Raw genomic sequence first — 19,610 nt, 5'->3', positions numbered from 1 at the left:
TTCTGCACTAAGATTCTTGTCAGCTTGGTAAATAGTGTGTTTCCATTTAAAGAAATGATGTGCAAGTAGCAAGTCATCGATTACGCAAGAAATCAACAAAAGAAACCAATAAAAGACCAAAGAGAAAAGCTGTAAGTGGGACAAAATTATTGTTTGCCAATCTTGGGGATTTGTCAAACTAAAAATTAAGTTGGCAGGTTTCATGAGTTTTCCTGTGGTATATATCGGCGAACTGCCAATTGCGGACTACCAATTGCGGATTGGCGAACATGACTAAATAGAATAAAAACTAAAAATTGACCCCCTGGAAAATGTTTAGATTCTTTTATTTTTGTTCAATTGCAAACGCCTGTGAAAGTGCCAAATAAGCGCTTTCATCCAATCAGAAAGGATTCTTTGAAAAATTAACACTCACATCAAATTCCTGCTTTCATTTGAAAACTATAAGATAAAAAATTCAACTCTTAGAATCAACAATTGAAACAAATAAAGTTTTATGTTATCCAAGACGTAACTGAAAAGCCATTAGCGCCAAAAATTAAGGCCAGTCTTTAACTTTTCTCATATGCCGCAATCTCATTAGTTGAAATTTAAAAAAGACTTTCCAATGGAGCGAATTACAGAAGCCAAGATTAGAAGAGATCACTTTGCGCTAAATTCTATTAAGCAATTGAAGTCCGCTCACATCAACTAAGTCATAGAAACCAGGCTCTTACTGACATATATTATCATACATCATTTTATCGCATGGCCGGTTAGATAAAAGCCCCTTGAGAGAGCAAGACATCAAAAGATGACATGAATAGTTAATTACTTTTGTCAGATGTAACTTTTCTAGACATAATCTATTTTGTGATATATGAATGACGGAAGAAGTGTGGCTGATAAACTTGGTGGAACTTGTTATTTGAATTCGTTAAACCAACAAACGATCGAACTCCATCAAACGATTACAGTTTGAGTAAAAAAATTAATCAAACCTAATCAAACACTCGCAATTTTTTAAGCAATAGCAGTTCGATTAGTTTGGTCAGTAAAAAGTTTGATTAGTTCAATGATTAAATTCTCCTATCCTCCTTGAATTGCAAAAACTTTACCGTGGAACACACATGCAGTTGCCATTTGGACAGTTCCCGGACGAAAAGTTTATTGTAACCGGATATTTTGATTTGAGTTTGATAGAGTTTGATTGATCAGATCTGGCCTAACTTTCCAATATTTATTATTCAACAACCCGAAGTCCTGGTCTCTTTCTGCTAAAAAAAGCGGCAAAATTCTTATGCAAAACGTTAGTAACACACCAAAAACTGATAAAGCAAAGTTGCAAATCTTGAATGTATTCGATTACGTTCGATTGTATTCGATTACGTTCGATTGTATATGTTTACCTTTGATTGATTTAATTGTATTAGATTTTATTCGCTTTGGTATGGTACTTCAAGTGATCCAATTTAATTCAATCGCAATCAAACTCATCAAACATAATCATAATTGAACGAAATCGAAGATTAATCCAATGTAATTGACAATCAATCGAACCAATCGAACATAGTCAACTATCAATCTAACCAATTTAACCTTACTCAAACGCAATCGAATATTACCCAGGAATACACCTTTCTCGTAATTGAAAGTTCTCAGAAATGGCCCAGGAAAATGTGCGCTCCACCGTTGTGTATAAAATTGTTTGGGAGGTAAAAAATGCATTTTTGCCTGCGAGGGGTTAGGGAGAGTGGGATTTCAGCCTCTAACTTTTGACAGCGATCTTCTTTTGGCAAAATATTTTCAGGGTGGTATAATATCATGAATAGATTGAACATACTAAAGTTTGAGGGAATTTTGTTCGACAGAACTTAAGAAAAGCTCAAAAAAACAACTTTTCCTAAGGGAACGCAGACAAAAAAGGGTTTGTTTACCTCCATCAAAATAATGCGCGCACATTAGTTTTACGAATTACGGGAAAGGTGTATCGGCTGTTCATTGAGATTCGATTACGTTCGACAATCGAATCGCAACTATTCGATCACGTTCGATTACGTTTGATTACGTTCGATTGGTTCGATTGCGATTTTTGTTCGAAGTTGTTCGATTGACACCGTCTGGTTACCACTAAGCAAAGAAAAATAATTTTGACCTTTTTTTTACTTTTCAGCTCTAGAAAAGGGTGTTGAATTTAGACAGTTAGTCACACTAGCGTCCCGCCAAAATGCGTATCTAAGATTAATGCTGCGAAAGCGCTATATTGTTTACTTGACTCTCAAGCAAAAAAATGGGCCGCAAAACTTCTAAAGGAATTCATGAAAAAATAACCCGGCGCTTTTTAATGAAATTAACATTTTCAAAAACTTTGAAAAATTGCCTAAAATTTGAGCCATAGATGAAAAAATTTGAGCCAAGCCAACCTTGAAAACTAATTTGAAGATCAACTTAACCCAAGAAAAAGATCTACGGGGAGGCGGAACCCACCTAGATCCGCACACCACCGGATAGGCTGTTTCCCGGAAATTTTGCCGGACCTCAAACAATGACTCATTTACATGTGCGGAATTATTTTTACTTTAGCGTATAAACAAGGCCTTAAAAATTGAAGCGCTGTCTCGGGAATTGAATGACAAATCAGGACAAATTTTGGGTGGTTGATTTTGGCTGCTGCACGTTTTATTTTGTTTCAAACTTTCAAGTTTTAATTAATTGTCTTGCGAACTTGATTCAGGTAACTCTCATCCATGTTGTGCAAATACATCCTGTAGATGACTGATGTTGTTTTTTCTGAAAGCTAGATTTCCTAGTGTGACTAACTGTTAGACGAGGGGTGTTGACATAGACCTTTTTTTTAAAGAGGCAGCCATATTGAATAATTATGTACTCCAGCATAAAAACAATGATGATACAGCCATGTATAATTATTGTATCATGCATATTTTAAAAATTATGCATGGCTGTATCATTGTTTTTATGCTGGAGTAAAAAAAGGTCTATTAGACCACGGTACATTCAAGATTTGACAGTTTTATTTATTTATTTATTACTTAATAAATTTAAAAGAAACTGCATAAGGCGGCAATCACAAATATCTTTGTTTCGCGTCGCCCGACCGACTCTCGAAAATTGAGTAAAATTGAGTCGGTGAGTCGGTAAATTTGTCGGAATTTTTCTGTCAATGACCTTTCCTTCGTTCAAAAATTTTATTATTGCCAATTTTTTGCGAGCGATTTCTGGCGCATTCGCAGCATTTTGACTTTGTTTATCATTACATGCGCCGTTTTGGGGGGTCAGAGGTCACAGTGTTCAAAGGTCATAATTTTAAACCACCCATTACACGCGATTGTTTTGGCGGCTGGCTGGCTGGCAGTTTTCTCCACGAATGCACTCTAAAAATGGATGGAAAAATGGAAACCCGAAAATTTTAACAACCGACCGACCGACCGACTCACTTTTTAGACCCAACGAGGACGCGAAATGAAGATATTTGTGATTGCCGCCTGAGGCAAGAAAGAAGAATATATATAGATTAAGGGGGGGTTTGTACTGTTACGGTGTGACGGGATTGGCCCTTTTTTAGTACGGTATTACAGGATTTGACGAAAAAAAAGACGGGAAAACGGTATTTTAAAATCAGGCGGTGATGGTATTTAGGTACATTTTTGCACGCATGTACGTACAAGCCGGTGTGACGGTGTTATTGTTTTTTCAATTTCCGGGATTCTGGGATTCAGCAAAAATTTTGATGGGAAAACGGTATTTCGAACCCCTACAAACCCCCCCCCCCCATTAAGATATGGTTTATTTCAATAAAATCATACTTTACCTAAAAGCATAGCTTAATCAAATTTTCTCGAAATTCTATTTTTGTTTTTTCTTGTCCAGTTGTCGTTTGTCTTGACGTCTTTGCGTGCATGTGTTTACGTTTTTTTCGCGCTCAAAATATCTGCCATATTTGTTTATGCAATTAGCCTCCGTCTCGGAAGAGGACTGGGCCCGAATTTGCGGACGTTTTCACAGTTTCACTTTCGTTTTCGGCTATACGACAGCGTTTTCAAGCAGAAAGCAGAGGAAATCTGTGAAATTATGGCAGGGAATGCTAACCTATTTTCCCAGTGTTTCTCAAGATTGGAGCAAGATTATTGTTCTAGAAAGTTCATAAAGGCCTAATAGTTTCAGATTAGTATAATTTCATCAGAAGAAACATTTACACCAAAGCTCCTTATTGATATGTGAAGGCTACCAAAAATAGCAATGTCCTCCATCAGAGCAACTTTAACATAAGGGACAAGGACAGTCAAGAAGTCTACTTTGTTGAAAATTTGCACAAAATACTTAGAGAAAATGGTACTATGGAAGCCCATTCTATACTCCTAAATGATAGTTGAAAGATCAGCAGTTGAGAGGGTTAATTAAAAAAGAACTCCAAGCACACAATAAAGTATACATGTATATTATTTGTCCAGAAAGAACTGGCATGTTGTTTGCTTTGTTTTGGTGTTTAAAAATATGTACTTATCAGTCCTAAAAATATATAAATTCGAATATAATGAGGGCAATGAGTCTGGTTAAATGTTACTATATTTACAAGAAAGGATTTCTGAAAAAATACTACTGTATGTACTACTGATGAACTAAACTCAAAAACTAAAACTTTACCATACCATAAATTTACATTACGACAATTTAAAAATCTATCTTTAATAGCAACAAAGAAAAAAACATGGCTCAAAGTTTTAAAAACAGAGCTAGTCAGAGCTTCAATTCAGTAGGTATAGAGCTTTCAAAATGTGAAAACAGACACTGCATTGGAACCAACTACAAGACATACTATCCACACGGTTTTTTCGATTCATGAAAAAAATAAAGTATTTATCAAAAAAAGGTTCTCTTTTTTTTGGTAATCAATTCCAACAAACAACAATCAACAATATAACAGTTTTTTGAAAACCATCCCACAGTGTAAACATTATCAACCAACTAAACCCACACCGCCAAAATTGTAAAAATAAGTCAATATAATTTCTATCAACAATTTCTCGTAAAATGTTTTTTTTCCAACATTCTGATACCAATCATGGCTGGAGGCATCATTTGTAGAGTGACTATGTGGCATTCCATTGCCATACCAAACATCAACCAAACAAAACTGACGCCAAGCCAAATCTGTCGATTAAAATTTCCATGAAAATTATAATTGAAACTTATCTCGTAAAATGCTTTTTTCAACATTCTGGAGGTGTTCAAAGTTAGAGGTATCATATGTAGAGCCAAGAAATACATGAAAAGTCATTTCCTATCCCATTTGCCATGAGATATATGAGTCAACAAATCAAACAAAAACCAACAAATCATATCTCTTCACTTTCATGTCACATCGTGTTTATATGGGGTATCAGAAAGTCAATCCACAAGAAGAGCCATCTTCCTTTATTATGGAGTGTTCCAAAACTATTGGTAGGTTGTTTGGAAGTAAAGAAACCCACACAGTTTGTTTTATTTTGAAGATTTAACTTGAAAACAAACTGCATCTTTCCAGCAGAAACTCGTGTTCCAACCTGCTACATAACATTGGTCAGTCGGGTCTGCTACTAACATGTAATAGTTTTATTATAGCTGAGATTGAGAATCCGTAGGCAGAACTTGTAACATGTATTATGTGTATTATTATGTCAGTCGACTTGAATCATGATATATTACTCACATTTCACTGGATGCATTTTCGCTGTGACATTATCCGCAAAATTTTCTGACCGCGTTCTGAGACGGAGGCTAATATCGAAAGTGAAAGTCCAATGCGTGATTCTGGATTCAAATATCTTGCCACCGCAACGACGAACACACAGCCTAGCGTGCGTGCATTATTACGAAACGGCAATAACTTCAAATCTATTAAAGCAGAAAACACCAAATTTTGATTGGAGGCGTAGATTAACGATTCTCAAATATTTACAGTTGAACCCCGGGGGGATACTAGGGTTGGTGAATGAGGGGTATGTGCGGACGGGACCTCCGAAAACTAAACTGACCCTTAGAGAGACCAAATTTTAGTGAAAAAGTGATCCTTAGAGAGACTTTTTCGAAAAATTTTCTCTGATTTTCAAAAATTTCCTACCCTTAGTGAGACTTTTTTGTAATTTTTTCTCTCAAAATCAAAATCTTTTTCTAAAAATCGTGATTTTTCCCACCCTTAGAGAGACTACTTTGAAATTTCCTGATTTTTGTAACCCTTAGAGAGACTTTGAAAGGTGAAAAACCCGACCCTTACCGTCCACACATACCCAACACCTATTTTTGCCTAAGTATCCCCCCCCCGGGAGTTGAACTCGTGTAATTTGCACTCCTATAATTCGAATACTCATGTAATTCGAACAGATTCTGTGGTCCCCTCAGAAATAATCTTGAAAACCTTACAAGAAAACTCCTTTAATTCGAACCCATGTAATTCGAAAAACCATTTAAATCGAACAGATTTTATTCAGGTCCCATCAAGAAATTTTAATCATGTAATTTGCATTTTCGACTTTTTTGATTGATGAGGCTATCGACACTCTCAAAAAATGACCTTTTTCGAATCATCGAACGTCATCCCACTGATTCAGAAGATCTCCGAGGAAATTTCCAAGAAACGAGAGCAGAAAATGAAAACAATCGACAATCCAAAGATTTTTTGTTTAAATTGTCTGTTCGAAAGCATCCACCGAAGGGGGACTTCAAAATATCTGTTCTGTTCTGAAGGCACGTTCCAGCTGGATATGACGGTCTGTTCTTAGCGAACTAAAGAAAAAAGTTTGCTGGAAAAAGTGGTCTGTTCTACTGAAGATTGGGAATAGCTGGAAAAATACGGTCTGTTCTACTGAAGATTGGGACCAACTGGAAAAATATGATCTGTTCTACTGAAGATTGGGACCAGCTGGAAAAATATGATCTGTTCCTTATGAAAAAATAGTTTGATATCCAAAAAATAAGGTGTCTAAGAATTTCCTATTTGTTCTCAGGGAATTTCAAAAAAGTCAAAAAGTTTTTGAGATCTGTTCTTTTCCTTCTGAATGTGGTTGCCTGGAGTGGCAGCTGAAAATTCTCCATCTGTTCTACAAAACATCTGGAAATTGTCGATCTGTTCGAAATGTTAGCTGGAAATTAAGTTTCTGTTCTTAAAAGTCCTTTAATGTCGAGCTGGAATTTAGCGATCTGTTCTTATAAGATTTTGTCAGCCCTGGTAGATAAGAACAGTTAACTCGCGTAAAATCAATCGCCTGGTAATTTCGTACCTGTTCCAAAAGTTTTTTTATCTCCTAGCTGGAGAAGTAAAGATTTCTCCCCTGGAAGACGAGGAACTTTTCTTAATTTCGTTGTTATCCTTCCAGCTGGAAAATCAGAACATATATTTGCAAATTTTAGGTCGGTGGCTGCTTCTGTCTGTGCATAGACATTGTTCAAAAGTTTACGTTACGAATTTCATAACGTCAAAATCGGTTTTTGGCCGATATCTTGAAATCAGCTTGATTTAAATTTTTGACCCAGCACTTTTCGTAACCATACAGTTCTTTTAAGTTGTATGCGAGAGTTAAGTAACAATGGGAAGCGGTGGGAAAAGTGGGAAGCCGGTAGGTTTTGCATCAAAAACTGTACTTTTTTCAGAACACCCTGTAATATGAGAACACCCTGTAAGATGAGACACTGATCCTCATGAGTGATGGAAAACCTCGCATTCCTCACATCTATATGATACTATTTATAGTGAAGCATAGAGCAACAGCATTGCACATCTACATTGGCTTAATAAGAAGCTTTTTAATGTGTTCTTAACTTCCATGGAAACCTCATTTAAAACTAATAATAAAGCCATTGAAAAAATAATCAACACGTAACACTCATAACAGAATGAACTTTCTGGGTCAACTAGTCGCGTTGGTTGATACTTCAAGCGAAAACTAAAAACCTATGATCGAACTAATAAACATTTTTAGTAGCTGTGCTGTAAATAAAGATATAAGTCATATTTATTAAATTAGCATTGGACTTCATTCGTATTATTTAAAGAAATGGCTGAACCGTATACTCACTGCTACATGATGATAAAAATATTATGAAAAAAATTTTGAATATATTAATTAGCCTCCGTCTCAGAACGCGGTCAGAAAATTTTGCGGATAATTTCACAGCGAAAATGCATCCAGTGAAATGTGAGTAATGTATCATAATTCAAGTCGACTGACATAATTATACACATAATACATGTTACAAGTTCTGCCTACAGATTCTCAATCTCGGCTATAATAAAACTATTACATGTTAGTAGCAGACCCGACTGCCCAATGTTATGTAGCAGGTTGAAACATGAGTTTCTACTGGAAAGATGCAGTTTGTTTTCAAGTTAAATCTTCAAAATAAAAGAGACTGTGTGGGTTTCTTTACTTCCAAACAACCTACCAATAGTTTTGGAACACTCCATAATAAAGGAAGATGGCTCTTCTTGTGGATTGGCTTTCTGATACTCCATATAAACACGATGTGACATGAAAGTGAAGAGACATGATTTGTTGGTTTTTGTTTGATTTGTTGACTCATATATCTCATGGCAAATGGGATAGCAAATGACTTTTCATGTATTGCTTGGCTCTACATATGATACCTCTAACTTTGAACACCTCCGGAATGTTGAAAAAAGCATTTTACGAGATAAGTTTCAATTATAATTTTCATGGAATTTTTTAATCGACAGATTTTGCTTGGCGTCAGTTTTGTTTGGTTGATGTTTGGTATCGTGATCATTAAAAGCAATGAAATACCACACAGTCACTCTATACATGATGCCTCCAGCCATGATTGGTATCAGAATGTTGGAAAAAAACATTTTACGAGAAATTGTTGATAGAAATTATATTGACTTATTTTTACAATTTTGGCGGTGTGGGTTTATTTGGTTGATAATGTTTACACTGTGGGATGGTTTTCAAAAAACTGTTATATTGATTGTTGTTTGTTGGAATTGATTACCAAAAAAAAGAGAACCTTTTTTTGATAAATACTTTATTTTTTTCATGAATCAAAAAAACCGTGTGGATAGTATGTCTTGTAGTAACCAATGGGCAATGCAGTGTCTGTTTTCAAATTTTGAAAGCTCTATACCTACTGAATTGAAGCTCTGACTAGCTCTGAGCCATGTTTTTTTTGTTGCTATTAAAAGATAGATTTTTTTTAATTAGCTTCATCAGTTAATGTAAATTTTAGTAGTTTGTCAGCGTGAGGACAATAGTCCCAGTGGATTTTGTCTCCTATTGTGAGTAACTTTGAGTTCTATTTTAATCAACCTCTCAACTGCTGATCTTTCAACATCATTTAGCTGTGTAGAATGGGCTTCCAAGTACCATTCTTCTCAAGTATTTAGTGAAAATTTAACAAAGGCTAGAAGTTCTTGACTGTCCTTCTCCCTTATGTTAAAGTTGTTCTGATGAAGGACATTGCTATTTTTAGTAGCCTTCACATATCAATAAGGAGCTTTGGTGTAAATGTTTTTTCTGATGAAATCATACTAATCTGAAACTATTTGGCCCTTATGAACTTTCTAGAACAATAATCTTGCTCCAATCTTGAGAAACATTGGAAAAATAGGTTAGCATTCCCTGCCATAATTTCACAGATTTCCTCTGCTTTCTGCTTGAAAACGCTGTCGTATAGCCGAAAACGAAAGTGAAACTGTGAAAACGTCCGCAAATTCGGGCCCAGTCCTCTTCCGAGACGGAGGCTAATAGACGGGGAGGGTCCTTCTAAGGCAAGGTAGTTGGCAAATATCGGAAAATTAATAAACCTTATATCTTATTGATTTTCATTATCTGCTCCGATTTTTAATGGACACACTTTGTTTCTTTTCAGCGATGTTTAATGAGCTGCAGGTGTAAAAAGTTGTGTCAAAGGATGATGAAATGAACTTGCTATAGATTCTATAAAATTCGCTATAGTTTTATGACCACTTCTTGCCAAATTTGGACCTAAGATCGTTTTTCTTTCAACTTTTAACCTTTAAAAAATGATTTTAGATATCAAAACCGATTTGAATGAAAAAAGGGAGAAAATGGTTGATGGTTTGGAGCAGTTCCACTGAAAGAGGATATTTCGAGGATGGACGTTCAAGATCTTCTGGTCATTCTTGTACTGGCTGTCCTTATTGCTTATGACGTCATGGATTACTACAAACTACGTCATGATATGCAGATTTACGGAACACGGCAGAAAGTCAAGGAGAAATACCTTGAAGACGATATGAAAGAATTTTCGCCACTTACCGTAAAATACGACAAAGCTGAGGTTGTTACGACCACTCATCGGTATTATCCACCGATAGATTCTGGAAAGTCGAAAGATTTATCGAAAATGGAATCCATATTTTTTAGGTTCGTTTAAAGGACATCCATGCTAAAAAATTCAAATCATATGATATGGAAAATGAAATTAAACATACCAATCAAACATTCTAGCCTGCAAAGCAGTTTTACTGAAAGAAGTTACTACAACACAAAAATAAACAGGGTGCCAAATATGGTCGGCTATCCCAGAAAACTTCATCCTGGCCGCTACTTCGAATGATATAGTAGACAAAATGATCAGTGATACGAGGAATATTTGTGTTCATTATATCGACGTTTCGGCTCTCGTTCAACTGTTGATCTTCTCCATGACTTGTTCTGAAGAGCTTCATGTTTTGCCTACAACTTACATGATCACCATGGAAATGTTTTTGGAACTATTGTGTTTTTGCCTGAGTTCGATACGCAGATCCAAGGGGAACGCCAACTCACTTCGAATAACCGAATAATCGGGAGTCTATTGTACTGTTGAAAATATGACAACAAGAGTAAAAAAATGATACTGAAATACAAGTTCAAATCAAAGCTCTTTCCAATCATGATTTATTATTTAAAATAGGTTCAAGCATTACACTAAACTCTTTAATAGATTCCGGTATCTGGGTAAAAATTTTAAGTTAATTTGCATTATCACTATCTATCTATGGTCAAAATTTAATCGTTTAGAATAATCTGATTTCAATCATTGAGATATTAACCCTTGTAATCAATATAGCAGGTTACTGGATCAAATGATAAAAGTTTCATTCGAATTATTATAACTAGTGTCACTGGTCAAAATTTCAAGTTAATAGCACTTTCCAATCATATACATATCAGGAACAAAAAATCAGAAAAAACTTATGAGCCTATCCCGAGGAAAGCTGGTAACAGACGGACGAACGGACAAGGGTTAATTTATAGGACCTCTGAGGAAGATCCAAAAATAAGAATACCTGATATCTCGGAACAAATGACCGAAAAACTGAATTTTCGTTGTAAACATATCATGAGTTGTATAGTTTAAAACTTCTGGTGGACTTACTGTTTTATCACAAGATTTTAATTTTTCATTCTTCATTAAAATGGAACCTTTTCTATTCTAAGCTTAAATTTCGTACACGGATTCCCCTCAATAAAAGATTTACGTTCAAATGTTTACCACCTCCTAGATTTGTGCTTTTCATAGACTGAAGGGTTGCTTTGTTATTCCAGGGTGCAGTGGTGAATTTGAAACTTGACTTTAATTCCTTGATTCAATAAAAGATAATCAAAAGGTAACTTTATTGACCTAAATAGCACCGATGTGTAGAATAATACATAAAATGTGTGAATTGTGAAGACCTGAAAGCTCTCTCACCAAAGGCAAGAAGAAAAAAAACGTATTGGTAATACATCAGCTAAATCGTATGAGGGTTGTCCGAGAAAGTGACCACTGAAAAAACTTGGATATATTTTCTAAAAGCCAGTAATGTTTTCTTCTTAAAGGGATAAAAAATTCAGTTAAGTTTTAAAAACTGGACGGGTATGATTACAATCTTAAGGAATTTTAATATAACCTCCTTCAAAGAAGTTATATAGTCAGTCACCCATAGCTTTTCAATTTTGGAAAAATAATTTCGGTACTATGCTCTCAATAGATTGAACTAAAAAAGCGTCTCGGGATTTTTTTTGTTGATTTTATCTCGTTAAATCTTAAATTTTGTAGAAATATTGAGAAAAGAGTGTATTGAAATGCCATTTTTCAGTTATCTGTAAATTGAGAATGAAAAACTCGATTTAGAAATAAAATCCCAAGACACTTTTTCAGTTTGATCTTTTGGGAATCTTACAAAAAAAGAATGAAGCCGAAAGCTAAATACTTTTATGTCCCTTTAGCTTCGTTAAAATAAAAGTAAAGATATTTTATGTAATATCTTTTTGAAGGAAACTCATTTCTCTAATATTCATGAATCTAGAAGAATTGTAAAATTTTAGATATAGATAATTTGCATGGGCTTAGCATAACAGTACATCTACTGTACTCCCAATCTTCAATTTTTTTGAATAATAATTACTTTCATTTCATGAGTTGCGCGATAGAATTGCTATGGTCCATCGTCGCAGGTTAAATTTCAGAGAAAGCTGAAAATGATAACGGGATACTCACAAAATATTTTTTCTCGCAATATTTGATCAATTTTTGTCAACAGTTTCGGAAATCGTGAGCCTTTTGTGTGACCCTTAGAACAGACAATAGGCTAATGTAATGAAAAGGCCCCAAGTCGAGATGAATCTTGCGATTTATGGAAAACTAATTAAAATCTGACTTTTTGCGAAATCGTAAAAATAAGGGAAAGAAAATGTATGGAAGAAAAACTTTTCATCATGTTCAAGTGAGCTTTTTCAATTGGTGTACTGGGACGTAACTTTCATTTTGTCACCCAAACTGTGGGGCCCATTTAAAGTAAATTCATCATCGAATCAAATGGAATTTATTGATAAGTAGGAATTCTTTTCATCAATTATCAATCGATTTATTACAGTTTTTAAGTTCATACTGCTAGGACAAGTAAACAGTTTTGGAAGTGGAAGTTCAGACTGGTAAAAAATGTTGAAATATGATAAACTTTAAAATAAAAGAGATGAAAGTGATAACTACTTCTAGTCTAGTTAGTGGTGCAGGTGTTTTTGTCTTCCTTTCTTCAAAACCTCAGTTTTTTCATGCTTCCTTTTCTCTTTTTTCTTGTCTCACTTCACTTCATCAAAATAAGACGAGAATTCAAAATTTCTTTTATGAGATGATATAGAAACTTTTGGGATGATCTTTTCTGATCAGATTTCTTGAAGTTCAAGTTTTCAATTTCTTGAAGAAATGAGTCTGGAACTTTAAATCAAAATGGTAAACAATTTTGGGAAACATTGGCGATGGCTGAAGTTTTACTTTTGGTCGAAGAAAGAAAGTGATCAATTCGTTCAGTTTTATTTTTACAGTTCCTATCTTGATTATACAGTTTGCTGAACGTTTTCACAGTTTAGGTTAAATGGAATAACAGGGGTTAGTGGGCCAGGATTAACATTAAGGTTTTATTTATCAAATCACTTTTAATATTAAGATATCAAAACCGATTTGAAGGAAAAAGGGAGAAAATGATTGATGGTTTGGAGCAGTTCCACTGAAAGAACATTTTGAGGATGGACGTTCAAGATCTTCTGGTCATTCTTGCACTGACTGTCCTTATTGCTTATGACGTCATGGATTACTTTAAATTACGTCATGATATGAAGCTGTACGGAACACGGCAAAAGATCAAGGAGAAATATCCTCAAGATAACATGAAAGAATTTTTGCCACCTGCCAGAAAGTACGACAAAGCTGATGTCGTTACGACGACTCATCGATTTTACCCAACGACTAATAGACGCAAAGCAAAAGATCGATCATGAAAACATATTTTGGATGATAAATTTGGCTAGTGTGAGCAAACGGATTTGTCATACAAGTCCAAATATCCTCGGGAATGAAGTTCACTATTGAATTTTATTTGCAATCTTGAGTAAGACATTTTCTTTGTTCTTGGCGCATTATCATGGATTATGCATTGTGAATATATGGGGATGGTGATAGTTTTCTTAAACCCTGAAGTTCGATCATTCCTTGGAATATCGAAGATAACTCCATGTATTTTCTCCAAGGCGATTTCGGAAGTTTGATTTCTATTGATCAATTGTGCTTCTTAATTTTCAAGATGATGTTCAAATGCATCGAATAATTCTTTAACGTAGAAATATTATATTGTAAATTTACAGTCTTATAATATAATATTAATATAGATCTATTTTAAGATGATAATTTACAGAAAGTCAAAAAAGGACAAATCGATCTTGCTAAAACAATCTTTCAAGTTGTCGTCATCATTTTTCCCGAAGGAAATCAAGAAATTCTCAAAACATGAAATTATTCAGTGACCTTCATATATTTCGCCTGAACTATGGCTTATTCGACTAGAGACGGCCTTCAAAAAGCGATTGATTGAAAATCTATTTTACAAAAGATAAGTTAAGATAATTTAGATAAAAAACTAAGATTCGTGATTCCTGCTCGTATTTTTACAATGAACTCGAATTTTGACAAATATCGAATCATTTTTAATGTACTTCCCTTTTTTCAGGGCGTCCAACGAAATGAATCGATTGAAACCTTTTCCGTCGCTCATTTTATCCGAAGGCCGTTTATAACTGTCCTCGTTCGGCGTCGGCACTAAAGTATACGTCACGTTCGTCTGGTCTGGCGTTTGTTCGAGAAGAGAAAAAGTGATTTTGTGATTGAAAGGCCATCTTAATATATCATCATGTTCTGAAGGGAGAATATGGAAATATATAGCCATGTACTCTCCTGTTTGCGAGCCAAGTCCGTTTACGAAAAGTTGCGCCCTTACTTTGTACCCGTATCGACTGGTAAAGAAAGGTGGGCTGTATACTGAAAGTTCCGTTTTATTAACTGCGTTTTGCATGTGTTTCGAAAAGTTCTTAATCTTCCATAAAAGAGATCCAGTGAAATTAGTGTCACGTGATTCATTCATTTCTTCTTGAAGTTGATTGGCCTGTACTTTCAAGCGAGTAATTTCCTCCATAAACATCTCCGTTTTGGACGCCAAGTCTTTGATTTGGTTTTGCATATTTCTTGAGTTCGTTTCCAACGTACGGTTTGTTTCGTGAAGATCTTTGATAACAACATTCTGCTTACAGATATAATCTTGCACCAGTTTAATTTTATTGTCATGTTTCGCTATCACCTTGTTTTCTTTCTTAATATATTCTGTTTTGATTTCATTGATAGATTTACAGACCAGATCTAAATGTGTCTCGGAAGCGATATCCATATGTAAATCGACCTCGAATCGATTTCCCTGGAATAATAAAAAGGAAGAAGAGAATGAAGATAATGATTGTAAGCGTATCTCGATTCGATCGAAAAAAGTGACAGAATCATCATTGGTCACACATTCTTAGACTAGTTGGGTTGACATGACTCGAGTATTTGTAAAGTGAAATTTCTGTTGTTTTCTTACCTTGAACTTACAACCCAGCTTGATAAATTTACAGAATTTCAAAGAAGCGCCATCTCCTGAAATACTTGGCGATGCTGGTTCCTATTGACGGTAAGGAAAAGAATTGTAATGAATTTCTTGCACAGGAGGAAGATGGTACGTGAATAATAATTCTATAGCTTAAAATTGCGACAGAATCTCAACAATTGTCAACAAAATTAACAGATAAAAAACTGATTTTGAATGAAGGGGCGTTTAAGTGCGTAGGTAAGTCTTTTTTATTTTAGTAGGTTAAAAGCAATTTCTTCAGATTCTAACTTTTTTTCTGATATTTTAATGATTTTTTGTAAACGAAAATCCAAACAAACGAAGTTATCTCAACATGGGATCAAGAATACGATCTTCGAAAATGTTTGTTTTCTTAATCTTACAAGGCTTTTTTACTTTAAAAGTACAAATTTTGTTGTATTGAAGTGGGATTTTAATATGTACAATAACTTAATAAAGCAAGAGTCAGTCAAATAATGATTTCACACCAGAAAATATCAAAGTTGATTTTACTTTTTGTTCGTTATTTTGCATCTTGTTTCCTTTAGTTAATCGAGCAATTTAAAAAAAAACGTTAAAAAATGTTTCAACCCTGAAGCAAATCCCGAAAAAAAGTTTCTTGAACATTATATTTTGCTCGAACAAGATATACTCAGTATACTATCAGTTGAGGAACAGGAAAAAGAAAGACACAAAACATCTGTGTTGTATCTCAACCGATTATGAGAATGGAAAAGAGAATTGATGATGGATGGATGAAGAAAAGGGATTTAAACTTTGACATCCTTCATAACGAAAAATGATATTTTTCACTGCTCACGAAAAAAAGAGAAATAAACTTTCTTTAGAATTCAAATATTTCCCAAAGATTATGTTTCCCTAGAGGAAAGAATCTTTCCCCTTTGGCCTAATCTCAGTTTCAAACTTCAAAACTGAAACAAGATATTGTACGGACAAATCCTAAGAAACATTTTACTTCAAAAAAGGAATTGAACCACCTTCTTTTACAAAAATTTATCAACAGAGAAATCGTACAGAACAGGCCCATGTCATGTAATCATAACGTTGAAGGGCTCAATACTTCTAAACCCATTCATAGTTTAGCCATACCATGGGAAATCATGAGAAAAAAATTCAAATTTATAATCATTTGTTGGTCATAAAAATCTCATAAAGCACGTTAAAGAACGCCCCTTGTGGTCAATGAACCTCATCATCCTCAAAAGTTTCATTTGTTCATTGAGTTAAGATGAAGTGTAATCCTTATAAAGACCATTCGAAGTGTGGGGCCATTTGCAACCCTATTTGGAAACATCATCCCTTGGTATCCGTCACAAGTTTCATCCCTTACCTCTGAAGAAGTGGGCATTGTTCTTGAAGATTCACCCTCAGGTCCTGGACGTGATTCCATCGTGCAATCGTGATCCTGCAAGTAGAAATTAAATGAGGATTAGTAAAATTACAATCCGGTTGAGCCTCAATGACCCCAGTAAGTAAAAAAAGAGTTCAAGTTCCTTTCTTTCTTTACACCAAGAACTTACGTCGATATCGTTTTCACTTTCTTCGGTGATTGTTTCACTGGCGTAATATTTGCCACCACCACCAGCACCACCACCACCAGCACTACCAGCACTTTCATCACCGCTTATTCTCTCCATGTATTTCTGCATTCGTAAACGAATCATACCCGTTTTGTTTTTTAATTCTTTCATACTTTCATACAAAAATATTTTCACAAGAACCAAATATAATAACAGTGTCAGGTAACAGTCACTAAAGCAACGAAGAGTTCCTATATTCTCAAACTACTCTAGTCTACTGTTGACCAAACTCAAAACCTTCTATATTTCTTGTCTACCCATTCGAAAATAGAAAACCATGTATCGACCGCACATCACAAGCCATGTGTGCGTATGAGATTATATGAAGCGAAGAGAAAAAGTCGAGGGTTATGGTATAAAATACATGAGATCACATATCTTGTTGACTGATGGATTCATTCGGATGTTTAGGTTTGCTCCAATCACTTGTCAAATGACAAAACAGACAAACACAAATCACAAAAGAATCAGTTGTTACCATTTCTCACATAAGTATTCACTGAACTTATTTTGACTCTTTTTGCTCAAGTACTATGGAATAAGTTGGATTAGAACTCAAGCATACTGTATTCTATGCTGGCTCCAACTGAAGTAGTCTTTATCTCTACTTGTACCAACCTTCAATGTTTGCAGTGTGAATATATTTCACGTTTCTAAACAAAGTTTCTTTGTATACGCCAAGTTTGTCTTGGCAGCCTCAATTTTCCTTAAAATCGTCACGAAACTTCCGTAAACTTTTTTTTTTTGTCACGACTTTTTGGCGATAGTTAGCTTTTGAGACGTGAAAGTTAAAGAATACTGAACATTTAAAATGTCAGTAATCAAAAGCCAGGTCATCGTTTTTAGAAAAAAAGGTTTTAATTTCAGGTCGATGCTACTTACTTTGTAATTTCACCATCTATCTATTTAAAAAATCTTCTGAAAATTACAGTAAAATTTCTCGTAAAGAAGTTCTCTTAAATATTCCCTTGACTTTCTTTCAACATTTAGCAATCGTTCAATTCCGATTGAATCAGGTGGCAACTAACTAAAGTGTGAATGTTGAAATTCAGTTGGCAATGGTCGACGTCACCAAGTAGGTGTTTGTTCCATTCACTATTTATGTGGTATGGAAGGTCAATCGATCTAGCTTTCGTCATTTTTAATTCATTTTCTTTTACATATTCAAACTTCAACTGAGATTGACCAACTTTATATATACACTTAAAATTATCTTTTCAACATTCGGAACAAAATAAAAACAAATAAGCTATCCTCTTGACCTCAACACTCGAAGCATCCCTGCATCAAAAAGCAAGGGAATAGAAAGCTAAGCAATCAATCATCACAGAAATGAAGCAGGCTGTCATCTCGAATTTCTTTTATCCATTCATTCTTCAATCAACACTCACTAAAAATGTAAATCTCTTAATCAAAAAAAAGGCAGTCACTCTGTCACAAACTCAAGTACCAAATCGATTACCCCAAAATCACCTCTTAATCTTCTGCCACGTTATAAATTGTTTGACTTCCAAAATCAATTTCTCCTCTTGACACAAACTGTGCAAAACTGGATTTTTTGTTTCTTATTGCGAAGGTGAATCAACGTAAGATCACACAGCATGATCGAACGTCTGTAGATACCGATCGACCGATCGAAAGAAAGATTGATTCACAACTTAGATGAGAAGACTGAACATGATACTAAACAAACTTCACATATATTTTTTATTTTATCAATCATACATCATTCGATCGTATAACATACGAGACATACAACAAGACACAATATGGCGCCTTGTAAGCGACCAAGGGGGTCCTTCCTCGTTCCATTATCAAAAAAGGAACAGAAGCTTGTTCAGAAAAACAACAGCCGGTAAAAAGACGAAGACGTCACCAAACATCCATCGTGATATTGTGAAATATTGTCTGAGCAGGAATAAACAACTCTTCATAAAAAGTCTCTCTTCTTGCACACAAACATCAAGGAGTCCAAAATAGCGGCCACTAAAACAAACTTTTTTTAGATTATCCTTGCTGATTCACGAGTACGTATCAAAGAAAATCCTTTGAAATCTTTTGCGAAATCGAGTTGACTTGTAAGTGACGAATGGTGAGGTTTGAAGGCACATCTCAATAACCCCTTTGTTTGTTTATTAAGGAGATAAACACTGGCTTGATAATAGTCGTGAATCATAGCGCTTGCTTTTGCGATGATGCATAAGAATTAAGCTTTGCTTTAAATTTAATAAACTGAAAATGAGATTTTAAAAATCTGCTGCGAGGTGCAAGTGAGTTTCTCTGGTACATACACCAGTATGTGACCGATTCAAACTCTACAACGTGATTGTTGTACCAGTAACATATTTGGCAAATTAGTCCACCATCTCATACTAAATATACATTAAAGCTTTACTTACATCCACGAATTCTCCGTTCTCCATGAAGGCTGAGTTACAAAGTGCCAATTCTTGTTGTAGTGACGGTGTAGATGGGTCCAAACAAATGTGCGATTCCAATTGATACTTGAGTAAAGTGCTTCCACAGCCTTTCTCACAAATCACGTTCACGAATTCACAGTCTTCTCTATGTTCCTGAAAGATCAACAGTGAGCAACATGAAAA

General features: G+C 34.9%; 2 protein-coding genes across 8 annotated transcripts in view; one reads left to right on the top strand and one right to left on the bottom strand.

Moving 5' to 3' along the window:
* The window catches only part of LOC136813397 (nuclear envelope integral membrane protein 1b-like), a 351,044-nt gene that overhangs the window by 216,758 nt on the left and 114,676 nt on the right, over positions 1-19,610 (top strand). The window lies entirely within an intron of this gene.
* Positions 14,049-19,610, bottom strand: part of LOC136813381 (TNF receptor-associated factor 4-like) — a 20,874-nt gene continuing 15,312 nt past the window's right edge. For all 7 annotated transcript variants that reach the window (XM_067069892.1, XM_067069893.1, XM_067069894.1 and 4 more), the window contains 4 exons: positions 19,407-19,580; positions 16,758-16,832; positions 15,380-15,460; positions 14,049-15,217 (listed from right to left, as the gene is read on the bottom strand). In XM_067069892.1, coding sequence (XP_066925993.1) covers positions 14,390-15,217; positions 15,380-15,460; positions 16,758-16,832; positions 19,407-19,580 — 1,158 coding nt within the window. In that variant the 3' untranslated portion in view covers positions 14,049-14,389. The remainder of the gene's footprint in view (positions 15,218-15,379; positions 15,461-16,757; positions 16,833-19,406; positions 19,581-19,610) is intronic.

This window comes from Clytia hemisphaerica, unplaced genomic scaffold (assembly GCF_902728285.1).
Source record: "Clytia hemisphaerica strain Z4C2 unplaced genomic scaffold, Clytia hemisphaerica genome assembly, whole genome shotgun sequence".
NCBI classification, from domain to species: domain Eukaryota; kingdom Metazoa; phylum Cnidaria; class Hydrozoa; order Leptothecata; family Clytiidae; genus Clytia; species Clytia hemisphaerica.
The sequence above is the reverse complement of the archived record's forward strand: the minus strand, read 5'-3'. Positions and strand labels throughout refer to the sequence as shown.